The sequence below is a fragment of the Rhopilema esculentum genome, chromosome 15 (assembly GCF_057945365.1).
Source record: "Rhopilema esculentum isolate cy_ngs chromosome 15, ASM5794536v1, whole genome shotgun sequence".
Classification (NCBI taxonomy): domain Eukaryota; kingdom Metazoa; phylum Cnidaria; class Scyphozoa; order Rhizostomeae; family Rhizostomatidae; genus Rhopilema; species Rhopilema esculentum.
The window spans coordinates 4527640-4543374 of NC_142829.1; the positions used below are offsets into that span (position 1 = coordinate 4527640).

A 15735-nucleotide genomic window follows, 5' to 3' on the forward strand; every position below is an offset into this window, starting at 1 on the left:
TGACCGCATTCATAAGTCTGGGGACTAGAGGGCTCAAATCTTGATTGGCTGAGAGGTTGCGCTAAGTCACGTGACCTCTCTAACTTAGGCCATAGCCGAAAATTGGGCATTTTTACCACCGTCCATTGAAAATATAACGTGCAAAATCTGCTACGATCAATTTCAAATTTTTTTAGCCCTTCAGAGATAAATTTCCCACAAATCTACCGTGGAACATGACCTCGATTTTGCGTTGTTAAGAAAATACAGCGTTGTAAACCTAGCCACGGGAAACCTTCACATCCAATCCGAGGGGTTTAAAATTAACAAAATTTCAAGTCAATTATAGCTGTTACCCCCATAAAACTAAAATTTTTGCACTATGCTTTCCACTATTCAAGTTTAAATTTCCTTAAAGTGAGGCTGAAATTTTTCAATATTCCTTAAAATTCCTTAAACCGGAATTCTATTTTCTTTGAATATTTCCTTGTTAGTTTTGTCCCAAAATTTGGTCATACCATGACTAACAGTTAGTATGCATCTACAAATTTTGAACGATTAATGAAACAGTCAATTAATCATCATAAATTATAAAACATGAAAAGGGGATCCTCTAGCCAGGTATTCCGAAATTTATGCTAGTTATCTTTTATCTTTCCTGTTGCTAAAGCTGCTCTTTTACCGTCAAAAAAATTTCGCTTCACCGTGACGATAGATCAACTCGAAATTAAGTTTTAAGTCCAACTGTTTTAGCCCAAAGAAACGATCTGACTCATTCAAAAATACGGAAAAAGTTATTAAAAAACACGCGTTTCCTTTAGAATCGGTGATGGGTCAAAAGCGCTAAAGGCTCAATAATTGCAACCTTCAGATATAATAAAATCAAAAACCGACAACCTCTTGGGTTGCTAACTTTTTCGTTGCTAACTCATAAGACGCTATATCTTCGCTATTACATTACACATCTGAAAAAGCAAACATTGAAATTATGTTGAACTTTTGGAAAACAAATTAATACTCTAAAAATTGCTTGAATCTTGCAATTCCTTAAAAAAATTCTTAAATCTTGTAATTCCTTAAAAAAATCATCGTTAAGTCGAAAAATCCTTGATCAAAGGAAAATTCTAAATTTTATATTGTCTTTCCTGTGAAAATTGAATGCACTTTTGGCATTTGTCTTTAAAAATAGCTGCTACAGTCGTAAAAAGATTGACCCCATTGTACTAAAATTTGGTAATCACTCTTAGCAATAATGTCAATTTGGAAGAACCAGCGACATCGCAAAAGACCGCATTGAGCTAGCAGGGTCCTTGGCTTCCCCCTTCTTAGTTTTGAAAACCTACTTAATTTTTATCTACAGTAACTGATTTTCCTATTTGCAATTCAATTAACTACAATGAAAGAATAAAGCCACTGGTAAAAGCTTCATCCGCTTCAAATTTAGTATTTAGCCCTTGGTAAATCCCGTACCTGGGTAGATAGATACTCTTGGCAGGGACACCGAAAGGTTTGTGAGGCCCCGAGGCAACTGCAACACTAAGAGTGAGACCTATGCTAGCAATGTGAGGCCACGGATTTAACTGTACTACCATTGTCTGATGAAACATTACTGATATCGCAAGTATAAACTTTGCTTCCAAGATATGACACGAAGAGAATAATTGACGCTTTTTCAGTGACAGCAACTGTGAGATACAAAGAAAAGGCTGTTATAAAACACGACAAGGAAGAAGCCTTAAGGATAATACCATCAACTTGATAGGAAAAACATGAACACATATATCTTGCCAGTTATTGTTGTTTTTAAACATTTGTTGTTGCTAGTAAATAAGCTGTTGATTCAACATTAGTACCCTTATACCACCTTTTTTCTCCCTTGCTTCAAATTTGAGACAATCTATAAATAGCACTTGGGGGCTTTTTTCATTGGGGTCTGTATGTCATCTTTTTGAGCATATCAAGCTGCCCATCTCTACCAATCTTCATGCTGGTATCACAACTAGCAGCGATATTATTAGAATGAATGCTTTTGGGGCCTGGGACCCAATACAACGTTCTAAAAATAGCACTTGGGGTATTTCTCAGCTGGGGTCTGCATCACATCTCGTTCAGCGCCCAAAACTACCCTTGTGGACGAAGTTTCATCCTGGTATCCGATTTCGCACAACATTTTGGCTAACAGCCCTGACTAAGGGAAAATTTCAACACTAAAAGTCAAATAGAAAAAAGGTTTGAGACTCTTTATGGCCTTAAAAATGTTGACCTTTCCCTTGTCTTTTAAAGTGTAAAGTCAATGGCTTTATTCCTATAGATTAAACAATAATGATATCGAATGCCAATTGATGATTGTTTTCTTCAAAATCTAACTAATTCAAATTTTTCAATTATATGCTCGATTGAAAGTTCAAACAGACTTGTGGGTTTATCATGTGAGAAGCGAGCTAAGCTTTTTCAAAAAATAGAATGAATTTCTAGGGGAGAGGATACTCTGATTTATATCGGATATCAGATGTAAGGGATACATACATGGTGTAATTAGACTGCGCTATAAACTATTTTTCAGATAATAATAACCAAAACCAAACCAAAACTGAGCCAAAAAAGATCATAACAATTAATCCCTTACCCGGTTTTATTTCGACGTTCTCTAAAATTTGAGTTCCAAGTGCCATACAAAGAACAAGTTTTTACCCAAATTCTGGAATCAAAAAGCACCCTCTCCGTCATTAAAAATACAAGAACATCACTTGGGGGAATAGATATGGTGGGTGAAAAATGTTCGTGCACCTACCTTAAATCTTGGAAATATGTAATCACTCCCAAAGTTGATGAGTTCCTTTTGAAAATACGTTTTGCTGCGAATTAGTTCAATATAATTTCACCACAGTCTTGCCAGGCTTCAAAAATTAGCAGGTTCGCGAGATTTTGAGGCTGTCGAGAGATCTTGTGATATACCTTGGAAATATAGAAGATTGACTAACGCTTTTTCATTTGTAACATCATGAAATTACACACAATTGAGCAGAACCTATTGCAGAGACAAGGGTAGTGCTAATCAAAGAATGACTTTAATTGTATGATATCCATTTTAATCTTGTATACCCTCGGCGGAGATCATGTTGCTTATGCAAAAAATCGATAGAAATCTTTTTGTTTTGGTGGAAATCTCTTTGGCACCTCCACTCCCAATAACATCATCACGTTGACATTTTACCTCCTTATGGTACAGGCATTTTGCTGTGTATGAAAATAACAAGGGAGGCTCTTGCATACCCCTGGGTACAGGCCCCAGTAGTTTACGGAAGCCAAAGAGAAATGAATATAAAAGTACAGTGGAATCCAGATATAATGAACCCCGGATATAACGAACTTCCCGGTATAACGAACTAAATTTCTGGTCCCTAGATTCTGCCTAACAAAATCCTTACAAATTATCTCTGTATAACGAACCCGGATATAACGAACTCTCGTCATAACGATCTAAATTTTAGGTCCCTTCATCATAATTACCCTCGATTGTCATTATTGCCATAAAAAATATACATTGGCAAACATGCACAGGCAATGGAGATGAGGTGTGTGCAAAAGTAAAGGTTTTATGACATTTCAGTAAACAAAGCAAAAATACAGAAGACTATACAGACTTTGTTGCTCCAATATTGTAAGCGAAATATAAAGTGTCGTGAAGAAGATTTTTATTTGAATTCGACTATAGTACCGAAGTGATGACATCACAAAAATCTATTTTTAGAATTTTTCACTTTTGATCCCATAACCTGAAAGAGCATCATGAAATACCTCTAAATATGCATAATCAGTGAAATGGGCTACAAATTGGAGGTGAAATGGCCACATGAGCACAGGCTTTTGCCCTATCAAACCTCTGTAATTTCGTCTTGGTTCATAACTTTTATTTATGAACCAGGCCAGAATAACAATAATCCGTTAGCAAACTTGAAATCTTTCATTGGCCATATCTCGCCCAATTTTGAATATATTTAACTGATTTTGCACATTGAGAAGTTTTTAATGCCGTTCTTTTAGATTATGTGGTCAAAATTAAGAAATTCTAAAAATATATTTTCGATGACGTCACACTTCAGTACTCTTTATTGAATGGAGTAAAATGTGCACAAAAGTTGGGGATAGCTTAAACAGGTTCACCGATGGTGTACTGCGAAAAGACCTAAAAACCAACTATTTTCAGGTTCCATTCAAGGAATATAGGGATTCCACTGTATGTACAAGTACGTAAAATACCGTAAAAGCTCTATTAAGCCCCCCTCTCTACACCCCTCTCTATTAAGCCTTCCTTATCAAGCAATAACTTTAAATAAGCCCCGCCCTATCAAACCTCATTTCTGAAGCCTTTGATGTCAAACAAAGAAAACATGCGATGGTGATAAGATCGTGTGCATTAAATACGGCCCATGTAAAGACTCACATGCGCGACTTAGAAGTCAGTCCAAATTTATTTTGAAGATGTCTAAGGGTTAACAATTTATCGTGGCGATGCTGATAAAGAGGACGACCCCTTATAATCGATTAATTAAACTTTCGAAGCTGCTAGCAAAGATTTTTAAAACATTTGTACGACATTTTATTAAAACATAGAGGTCCAATGGCTATGTACGAAGAGAATGTCTGGTACGTAATATGAGCTCAGTAAAGAGCGGTAGCAAGAAGGATTGGGCTTTTCTATGAAGATGTTCGTAAAGAAGAATTATCAGAATATAGGGTCTCGGTGAGAAATTACTCTCGTTGAGATTGTCATTGATGATGATTCTCGATCACTCACAATGATTCACGATGATTAACACTGCTTCATGATGATCAATGCTGGTTCACAATCATTTGCATTCATTCACAATGGTTCATGATTATGCAGAGATATTGCAAACTTGAAGAGCGCGAATGTGAATAATCTGGTTCGGATGTTCCGATTGACCTCGTGTCATATACGTCCAGGAGATATTTGACTGCATCAATGAATCACGGGTCGCCTAAGGTCAGGGAACGCTCTTCTAAAAATATGACATCTAGCAAAACATGGTACCTCTACGGATTCTTCAAGGAGATTGTTTCAGTGGTATCGAAGAGCTTTGTTTTTTGAATTTTATAGAATAGAAAACCTTAATTTCCACAATATGCATTTCTTACATTGTACGGGTGCACAATTGCTGGATGGTGTGCTGCAGCTTCCTTTGAAACTGTGCCAACTTCTCTTTTGGCAAGGCCAAAATAAAAATTTGCAAAAGGTATTTTTAAAACAGTTCGCTTCAATTTGTAAAAAGCCCCCTAGGTCTGAAAAAACAAGCACTGAGGCTGGGGAGGCTGTGATAGATTCATGAACGAAACTCGTGATTGGCTGGTGGACACAATGTGTGTTGTGTTTAATTATACTCATTTCTATCCACTCAAAACCACTTGCCAAATTCAAAAATGGCGGGTGACATGTGCACGGAGCTGCGGGTACTTCATGCTTTTATGCTTCATGCTTGATTCTGGCTCAGTAGCGCATTGAAAGACAAAATTTATGAAATTTTCCTAAACATCAGCCATTTGCTCTACATTTCCTATACGCTACACAGTAGAATTGCAATAAATATGTGTTGAATAAAGCTTGATACTCTTGGCCTAGATTTGAAAGGGGTATACCCCTAAACAACCGGAAATACGAAATAATCACAACAATAAACAGTAAAAGTCTAATTGAATCATGGACCACCTAAATTTGACAACTGGCTTCAGGACTTGCATTTGTCCAGTTTGTGGTATTTCGGTACACCAGGACCATATCTCTCATCATGTGGAACAACATTTTTCCAGCACCTCAGAACATGGAACGCAACAAGAACTGGCGGAGCCGCCCCAAAGAACCCCAGCAGGTAACGTCAATTTTCTTTTTACAAGCAGAAATTATTATAGAAACTATTGAAATTTCCTTTTGATCAAGATATCTTCTCTATTTTGTTCACAATGAGTATTTAGTAAGCCATTTTCTCATAATTTTTCAAGTATATGATTTTTAATTTCGTATTGTATCGAATGTTTAGGTACTTCAACTGCTGTGCATGCCAGTCCGTGCTGGGATGAAGGGGAAAGCATGAAAATATGCACATATGCCAACTGCCAAGATCTAGGTAAGAAGACTAAAAGATTGCATCAAAAATTTAGCTGCATACCTAGTATTTTCAAGTGTATACAAATAACATTTTCAGAATTGAGTGAGATACCAGTCTGACTGGTATAAAAACGTTTGTTGTATGTAGAAATCACACATACCAAAATTGATTGACTACTTTAGTTGACTCTGTCATATTTCAATATCGTGATGATTTCAGGGCAATCCACTACCATACAAATGAATCTAAAAAAGATGTGAATGTAAAGAAAGCTGCTACCATGTATTAAGATTTTTAGAGACTACATTAGGAAAATAAAGTTGAATATCTAAGAGATGTAATACGTTTAGAACTGCCTTATGTATCTTTTAAGAAATTGTTCTCGGGGATAACCTTTCTTAATAATATGAAACACCCTAAAAAGGTTTTCATAAGAACATACATAAACAAAAGGAGCTTTCTTATTTAACAATGCAAGTATTAAAATGTAGCAACAAGTAGATTATTTTTTTATGCTTTTTTAAAGAGATTTTTTTTTCAGTGTTTGCCTCAGAGTGGGATGACCATATGTTTGCACATATGCTGGAAGATCAAGATGATGCAGAGCTTATGTCTCTTGCAACTGGGCAGTCCTTGTCAGTATCAAATGGTATTTTATCACAGCAGATGCAGCAGCAGTCTTGTTTAAATGATAATTTGTTGGCTCAACTTTCTCAGCAGGAGCTGGACTCAGCTTTAGAAACTGACCTACAACTGCACGAAGATTGGTTATCAGCACATGACATTGAAAAAGAACAGCAAAGACTAAGGGAGGAAGAAGAATTCAAAAAATTGCAAGTAAGTGTTCTTTCTTTCTTTCTTTCTTTCTTTCTTTCTTTCTTTCTTTCTTTCTTTCTTTCTTTCTTTCTTTCTTTCTTTCTTTCTTTCTTTCTTTCTTTCTTTCTTTCTTTCTTTCTTTCTTTCTTTCTTTCTTTTTTTCTTTCTTTCTTTCTTTCTTTCTTTCTTTCTTTCTTGCTTGCTTTCTTTCTTTCTTTCTTTCTTTCTTCCTTTCTTCCTTTCTTTATTTCTTTGCGTAATTTGAAGAATTCTTACCTTCATTTTACATTGCAGACAATTTATGGCATGCTACCGAATCAAGGTGGTTATACGAAGCAGTATGACCAAAAAATGAAACAGGATGTAGGAAAAATGAAGATGAGTGTAGGTGAATATTATGCAAGAAAAGCTGATATGTATGAAACACTTATGACTGGGCATGATAGCAAGGAATCACACACTCAAGGTAAGTCAAGTGATTTTCTTTATCATTGGTTTCAGCTATTGCTTTTAGTTTCTGCTATCAGGAAATCTTAATGTACATGAAGCAGATATTCAAGACTATTTGCAGGTAACATATTAACATAAAGTTTATATGTTTTAGTCTATGTATCTGAGGATATCATGTTTAAAGTTCTACTCAACACTGTAGTTCTTGATGTGTTCATAGCTTTTCAACCATGTTCAGTACCACATATCTGGATAGTCCAATTAGCCAATTTCTCAACATAAAACTTTGTTTTTAATTATTTGCATCAATTAAGTTTTTATTTTACATATATTGTCTTTTCGATAAAGCTTTCTGTTGATTAATTATTGTCTCTACCATATCAAATTAATTTGGCCACCAGTCAAATACTTAATAAATAGTTTTTGAAGAAATGCTTTCATGTATGAGGTGGGAAAAGGGAAATCTAAACAGGAAAAGCATTGAAAAACACCCATAATCATTATAGGAAGTGCTTTAAAAAATGCCAACCAAGAAAATTTGTGTATATATATTTAACACATAATATGATTTGTATGTACAAACTTTTACTTGCCTGCACCTTTGCTGAAATTGGATTGTTTTGTATAATCATGAAAAGTGTAGAATAATTCTAACAAATGGTGTAAAATGTCTTATTTTGTTTGGAAAGTTACTTTTGATTTTGAAAACATGTCTAAGTGGACTAATATTTCATAAAATCATTAATATTTGAATACTGACTACATCAATAGAACTAGAAGACTTTTCAATATTTTGAATAATCTGCTTCAAGAAATATATTTGCTTGCTGACACGTTTTAGGCCTCATATCCTGCCTTCAAGCTAGCTATTCAAATGGAGTCAGTGGTATCCGTACTGTGCAACTTTGCTTGGAGACAGATCATTTTGCAAGTGGTGTTGGTGATGCTGGTTGGGGGTGTGGCTATAGGAACACTCAGATGATCCTTTCTGCTCTGCTTCGCAGTAGTATTTACAGAGATGTGGTTTCAAAAGGTTAGCATGCACTTAAAGAATTTTGTAGGATGCTGAGGTGAATGCCTATTTGGAAATGAACCAAGCAATAGCAGTATTCTGGGTATTGCTAGAAAAGCAAAAATGAAGATTCATTGCAGATTGAATGATTCTAAGAAAAGGTATTTCTTCTCTATGAAGAAATGGCATACTTGTTACTTATTAAGTTTTGATGGAATAGCTTTGATTTGCCTTTTTCACAACTAGAACTTTGGTTAATTTCATGTACCTTTTTTCTATCTTCAGGGATTGATGGGGGTGAAATACCCTCAATACCAAAAATTCAGTCAATGATTGAAAATGCATGGCAACTTGGTAATGTTTTTTCTTTCATAAATATGACCTATTAAAATTTGATGGCATATGACTGTTGTTCTTCTGAGTGGAAATTCTAAAGCCTTTTAGAAAGGAAAATATGAAAATTTGCAAAGAAAGAGGAAAGGTTTAAATGACAATAAAATATGTAAACATAATTTTTTGCTAAGGCACAATTGGTCTTTATCAGAGTTAACAAACAAGTGATTTTTTGAAGTGTAATTGGTCTTTAAAAGGCTGACTATCTTGAACTCATAAGGTCCTATGTGGTGACAGAATCCAAGTCCTGTCTTACAGCCTAAATCACATTTTATTTAAGTGCTAATCTCAGTTGCACAGGGCAAATCTTAGATCTCTAGTCTCAAACCGGTGTGCTGGGTCCAAGTCCATGCTCTGGTATGAAATGCATCTACAGTTATGAGATTCCAGAATGGCAAATCCCAAAATGTGACCACATCTCAAGGAATGTTCCCAAAAACCTCTCCAATAGCATAACATAAAAAGGACCAAACTTCAAGATTCCAAGCCATTTGCATCAGCTTTTTTTGTAGTTCTATGTCAATCAGCCAGTTTATTAGAAGCCAAAACAAAAAATCAATCAATCAACTAATCAAAAGTTTCATGTTTCAAATCATTTAGGTCAATCACTTGCTAGATGCAAAATTTCAATGTCAGTTTATATTTCCTATCAATCTACATATTGAGTATAAACCTTCAAAAGGTGTCATTTACTAGTTTTTATGATGAAATGACGTATAACTTTGCAGGATTCGATAAACAAGGCGCAGAACAGCTTGGCAACAAACTTCATAATACAAGCAAATGGATTGGTGCAACAGAAATTGCTGCACTTCTGCGATCATTAAGAATAAGGTGAGCTGGAAGGAAATAACTGTGAAGGGGTATAAGCCATGTTGACTCCAGCGTGAAAGATAAACTGCTCATTGATGATATTAAGCAGAAAAGGGCTTGAAATATAGCTATAGCTTGTTAATCTAACGCTACCATACTTATTAAAGGCTGTGATTGCGAGTTACTTTCTATTTGCTGGGAAAAACGTCTCTACAAGGGAATATAGGCCGAACATGGAATATCAACACACGATTTCAATCAGCTCAGCTACGATATAAAACAGCATGTGCTGGAAATAGGATAGTTTAGACCTTGTATTGTAGGATTGTAACTGACGGATCGTGGGTTGTAGAGCCATGACTCACCAGGGAGAACCCTCTGTTCATTAGAGTCTAAGACTCCGTCTTCACCGAAACTTTTTCGAATGAACTTCTTAAAATAATAATTCTTTGCATTTTCATTTCCCGTTTCCAAGGACAACAGTAAATCTGTGACTGAAAATGTAAAAATAAAAAATCATTATCCAGGGTTTTTAATTGTTTGGAAAACAAAATTTACGTGTCCACACGAAACACACGAATTCGTTTTTATTGAGCTGAGAACACAAGCGTCCTAATGCTTTCGTTCGAATTGGTCTATTGGCAGTTGGTTTAAACTTCTTATACATTTAAACTTCTTTGCCTGAATACAATATATTGATCACTGTAAATATTCGACAGAGAAAAAGGATTGAAAAAATGATATAAATAACATATATTTCCCATTTTTCTCGAACCCAGGAGATACTTGTGAAAAATTCTGTGCAGCTTTTGCAGATTGTGTCATAACACATTATGAATTTCGTTAGTGTTAACTGGAATGTATTGATTTTGTTGTGCCAGTTTAGATTTTTGCTGGGAATTTGCAAAAAGTTGATTTTGGTATCAATTATGATAGTTGGGTCTTCTTATGAGTAGAAGGAAATATGCTTCTTTGTCACCAGCCTTGGTTATGACACTCTTCAAACTAAATGTCATACATCAAAAGGTTTTTATATGATTCAAAATATGAAATTGTTAAGAATTTTGTTCCAGTTAAGCAATACCAAATTACCTTTTTCAGGGCAAAATTGGTTGATTTTCATGAAGCAACAGGAAGCGACGGAACACACCCCAGAATGTTCACATGGATACATCAATATTACAACAGGATAAGCAATTCTCACGAGCCATCTCCACCGTTGTTTCTGCAACATCAAGGTACAATTTGCTTTACGGGGTGTTTCAATCCAAAACAATCTTGGAATGAAACAGTATGTAAAAGGGATACCTGCAGTTAGGGTATTTAAGTAGAAAGAGAATAATGAGAGATGTGTAGAAGCATGTTTTTGCAAAAGGGAATGTACAAGCTGGGGCTCTTGGACATAAAATTTTCGGGCGCGTGCCTCTACCATGCTGTGGTTACTTATAAGAATACTTTAAATTTTGTCCAGCCTCAATATTCTTAAAGAACTTTTTCAAATCTGATATGGTTTCAGGGGAACGTCGCCCGTCCTCGAAAAGAAACGATTCTGAAAAGCCGATATATGCTAGAAGAGCGATTCTCTGTTCTAACATGGAAAACAGACAACTGCTGAAAAATGAGACACGAATTTGCGAGCTGAGGCTGAGCAATATTCTTATAATATTCTTAAAAATTTGATGATTCTGATGAGCCTGAATATTTTTATAAACAATATTTTTATAAAAAAAGAGTGTACCAGATAGGAATCCTGAAGTAAAAAATCAAATTAATTTTGCCGTTGCGCCCTACTCAAAAGGTTGCTAGCTCTGTAGTAAAGTCGCTGATAAAGATAACATGTAGAATAGCTATAGCGGCTTTGTTATCAAAAATACCCTTTTATACTGTTTGTTTTGGTGAAAACTGGCCCTAAGAAGAACAGAAGTTCCAAATCTGTAGGCACAGAGCAAGAACCGCATGAAATTTGAAGAAAGCATAGCATTTCTGTATAAATCCTAGATCACTCTAGGGTGAAGCTAGAAAGGCTGACTAAGAAAATAATAGCGTTCCGCGACAGAGCCAATGTAAGTTGTAGACCATCGATTACCATAAACTACAAAATGTCAATCAAAAGATGACCAATCAACGATCTCTGTCTGACCTCCGAAAAATCACAAGCAGGTCTCTTATTGTAGAAACGCTATAGAACACCGAATGTTTCGGGTGCTTGCAGACATTGATGTTCCATTTCACGGAGTGCGTTTAAAGTTTTGGTTAAAGATGTCTTTCCCGTTCATTCGCCAGTTTTCGACATACCGACAGAAAGAATAACCAATTTCGGTGACCTTCATAATGTCAGTTCAGGGCACACCGAGGAACTCTAATGTGATTAAAAGTATAATTTAATATTTCAGTGGTAAGATTCGGCATAGTGGACATTAAAACAGACTTTAATAGGCCTAATTAGATTTACTCAAATCAGTTCTTTGGTTCCAGGTCACAGTCGCCTGTGCATCGGTGTCGAGGAACATCCAAGAGGGGAATGTCCTGTATATCTTTTGCTTTTTGATCCTTCCCACGCACCACGGCAAATGAAAGCGCTGCTGCAGAACGTCTCGAGCAACGTGAGTGCGCAGCTACGACTGCTGCGGAGGTCCTTGAAACAAATGAGGTCAAAACAATATCAGATTTTGTATATCGACGGCCTTTACGAAGACGACTTGGAGATAGAGGTAAAACAATGCGAGGAAATAGTTATAATGATTCATATTTTGACACAAATGTTCTCTAGAAACATAATTGCTGGTCGGAAAGTTTAAGGCATTGGCAAAATGAATCCTGTTTTAAGCTTTGCATTGGGCTAGAAACATGATAATTTCTTGAGACTTGTTTTAGTTTACAGGCAACGCAGTTTGGAAATTTTCAACGGTTTCAAAGTCATGTCTTATCCCCTGCGATAATCTTTAATCTTCTGTTATAGAGAATGCAGGTTTCTTATATTCCAGTGGCCAAACAATCATGAGTGAAAATTATTCAAGCTAATATAACGTCAAGTGATTTAGTCTTCATACAGGAAAGGCCATATCTTGAACTGCTTGCACATATTGCTAAATGCTTCTATGTTTTTCAAGATTTGATTTATTTCTTTCCAAATCAGTAAGAGTTCTCAATTGTTTGTAAAATTATTTTTGTTTTTCTTTCTAGCAAAGCAAACAACTGGAGTCTCTAAGAGTTCCTTAGCTCTTCACACCGCGACTAGTTGCTTCTTGATCAATGCGCTAAACGACAACAGATGGAAAAAGAATGTTTTGATTGAAAACCAGAACAGCAACTGCGCCAAAAGGTGCTTTCTTGCTGTCTGCTTTAACAATCCAAGGGCGGTTTATGCGATTTCTCATACCGGATTAATGATCGCTAAACAACCGTTATTCCCATTAAAGACAATATTATATCCATTTTTAATTATCTCTTGACAGTATTTTAAGTGAATTTCTGCCTACTTACATATAGATAAATTAAATTTTTTAAGTAAGCTCGCAACTCTCCCCCTCATACATGCTTTCAGCGATGTCCAGGTCATAAACAGCGACATCTAGAAAAGATTCAACAACAGGCTAGCTTCCGATGTACCATCACATGTTGAAGTGAAGATAAGCTCGGTTTAAGCATGTCGATCGTTTCTAGACCTGAGCTTCAGATTTAACCAATGTGTTGTATTAGCATATAGCACGTTGAACAAAGTTTTGTTAACAAGTGTTTTAACTTCGAATATAATATGTATTTATGCAGCTTTGTCTAAATTCCTTTTTAGTGACGGCTCCAACTGATGAATATCAATAAAAGATGTTTACTAATTATTTTAGCTAAAAAATAATCTATAAAAAAAGTAATACAATACGATATCAAGTAATACAACATCAAGTAAAGTTAACACAAATGGCAAAAGTTTTCTGATATTGTTCATAAAGATTTGGTTAAGGTGCAGTTTGCTTCAAAATTTAATATTGTCACTTTCAGATTTTCAGATTTTGAATTTCAGGTTTCAGAAAAAAATTTTCAGAACTTCCTCAACCAGTGGTGGCGCCAGGGGAGGGCTAGTAGGCTACAGCCCCTCCATCGGAAGCATCTAGCCCCCCCCCAATCGGGGGAAATTTTAGCTTATTGTCGGAGCAAATTTGACAAAATAACGTACGAAAACTGCATATATTAGTCATTTTAGCCTCCCTGTCGGAAATTCCAGCCCCTCTGTCGGAAGATTTCTGGCGCCACCTCTGCCTTGAACGTGTCGCAAACCAATACTATATATGTAACGAAAGCCTTAGTCATGTAATAATCATTATATTTTCTTATGTCTAACTTTACTTGCAATACTTTAATGCAATACTACAATACTACAAACCAATGTAAAGGTTTGGTTTTAAAAGTTTAGCCATTGAGATAGTTTACTTTACCTCTAGCTTCTTTTTAGCCATAACTTGCTTAATGTTAACAATTAACTTCTTATCGCCTATTTACATGTTTGCTTTGAATTTTGAATCTATCGCCTCGTGATTTTTGTGCAAATTTGTCAAAATAAAAAAGTAATAATGTCAAGCTCTTATAAAAATTTCCTAAGAATAGGATGTTTGTATTGTTTCTATTACCTGAATTTTTTCACCTGCCATTCGAATTAATATTTTTGTGTATTACTCAGTTTATTTCTCTTAATATTTTAGCTAATATCTGAGCAATAACATGTAGAATGATGGAAAAGCGTGCTTTTTTACTTTTAGTTTTCTACACAGATCGTAAAGTCGGTGACGTAGTATCAATGTATGCCATACATGCAGGGCGAGCTTAAGAAAACCCGGGATGCTTTTAATTTTTTTTAATGTGCTGGATATGAAAGGCACAATAATGAATTTCATGTTTGGGTCGTAATTTAACGTGGATGAAGCGATGATGTTTAATTTCAAAATTGTTGAGTTGCAAGCAGAAAGTCTGAAAAACACCACAGAATGTGTCTTAAAGGCAATCTGTCACGACGTTGATTGGTTACAAGAACAAAGGGATTTTTATTGTTTCCAGTCCCCCTTTAATTTATCGCATTGTAAAAAATATGGCGGAGCGCTGGAATCGTGTTTAGGCTATTGTTCCAGCTATTGTTCTCGTTAACCAATCCACAACGAGACAGATTGCCTTTAATGTGCAAACTTAGTCACATCTGGCAAAAAGTGACCGACACATCCCAATGAAAGACCGAAGTTTTCATAAGGATTACTGCTTTCGGATTGGCTAATAAACTCTGGAACGAAGACCAACTGTCATTTATTAACAGGGGTGTAATACCATGAAAAGATAAGGGGCTTCCAAAAAATTCTAGAAAACAATAGCAAAAGTAGAAAAGGGCTACGTTTCGGCATTAACATGGGGGTTGAGGCCTACCCCGCCCTCATTTCCACATTCCAGTATTTAACTGGGATTCAGTTTCTCACATGTTTGACTATTCTTAAACCTTCTTTCAAATCATTTAGTCCAAATCCAAAAGATTATAAAGCCATATCCATAAAGCCACCAATAAGTCACTCTTTTTATTGAATTTCAGAATGTATTATATATATTTATATTCCTTATAAAAATAGCGTTGCCTAACTGCAGTAGCAGCCAAAGAAGAAAAACATAGTCGATAATAGGTATCAATTTAATTCATGGGCACTTTATTCGTAAGAAATAGAGGAAGGCACCTTTTCTCTTTCGAAATGTAACAATCCCTGCCAAAAGTCCTTGGAACGCTTTGTTGCTTAAATGTTTTTCAATGAAAAATAAACTGTTTCCGGGAGAAACGACCGACAGCACATCCCCTGACCTAAAAGAAAAGGTTGGTTGTAAATTTAGATTTCAGAATTATCAGAAAAGAATCAATTGAAGCACATATAACATCAGGGGCGGATCCAGAGTAAATTTAAAGGAGGGGCAGTTGGTAGTGGGGGCGCTGGAAAGTTTTAAAAAATTGATGACATGAGTACGCTGTATACAACAATTTCAGATACCTTTTCAGAATAAACAACATACCTTTGAGGTAATCCTTGAAGCAAATCAACCTATCGGTCCAAGAACCTTTTAATCTGATTCTCATTCTTCAAAAGGGGCACACAATTTCCAAAAAAGGGGCGCCAGACTTGCTTCAAC

At 35.7% G+C, this 15735-nt stretch overlaps 2 protein-coding genes across 2 annotated transcripts in view; one reads left to right on the forward strand and one right to left on the reverse strand.

The window, feature by feature from the left end:
• Positions 1 to 4754: 4754 nt before the first annotated feature.
• Positions 4755 to 12911, forward strand: LOC135685168 (zinc finger-containing ubiquitin peptidase 1). Its single transcript, XM_065201003.2, has 10 exons — positions 4755 to 5867; positions 6036 to 6122; positions 6646 to 6941; positions 7215 to 7386; positions 8212 to 8403; positions 8668 to 8736; positions 9504 to 9609; positions 10690 to 10826; positions 12064 to 12299; positions 12772 to 12911. Exons 1-10 carry the CDS (start codon positions 5699 to 5701, stop codon positions 12805 to 12807), a joined length of 1500 nt encoding a protein of 499 aa, XP_065057075.1. The 5' UTR covers positions 4755 to 5698; the 3' UTR covers positions 12808 to 12911.
• The window catches only part of LOC135685174 (uncharacterized), a 43250-nt gene continuing 34562 nt past the window's right edge, over positions 7048 to 15735 (reverse strand). Inside the window, exons 6-7 of the transcript XR_016144659.1 lie at positions 10681 to 15412; positions 7048 to 10082 (exon numbers count right to left, since the gene is read on the reverse strand). The gene's annotated coding sequence lies outside the window, so the exon portion shown is untranslated. The remainder of the gene's footprint in view (positions 10083 to 10680; positions 15413 to 15735) is intronic.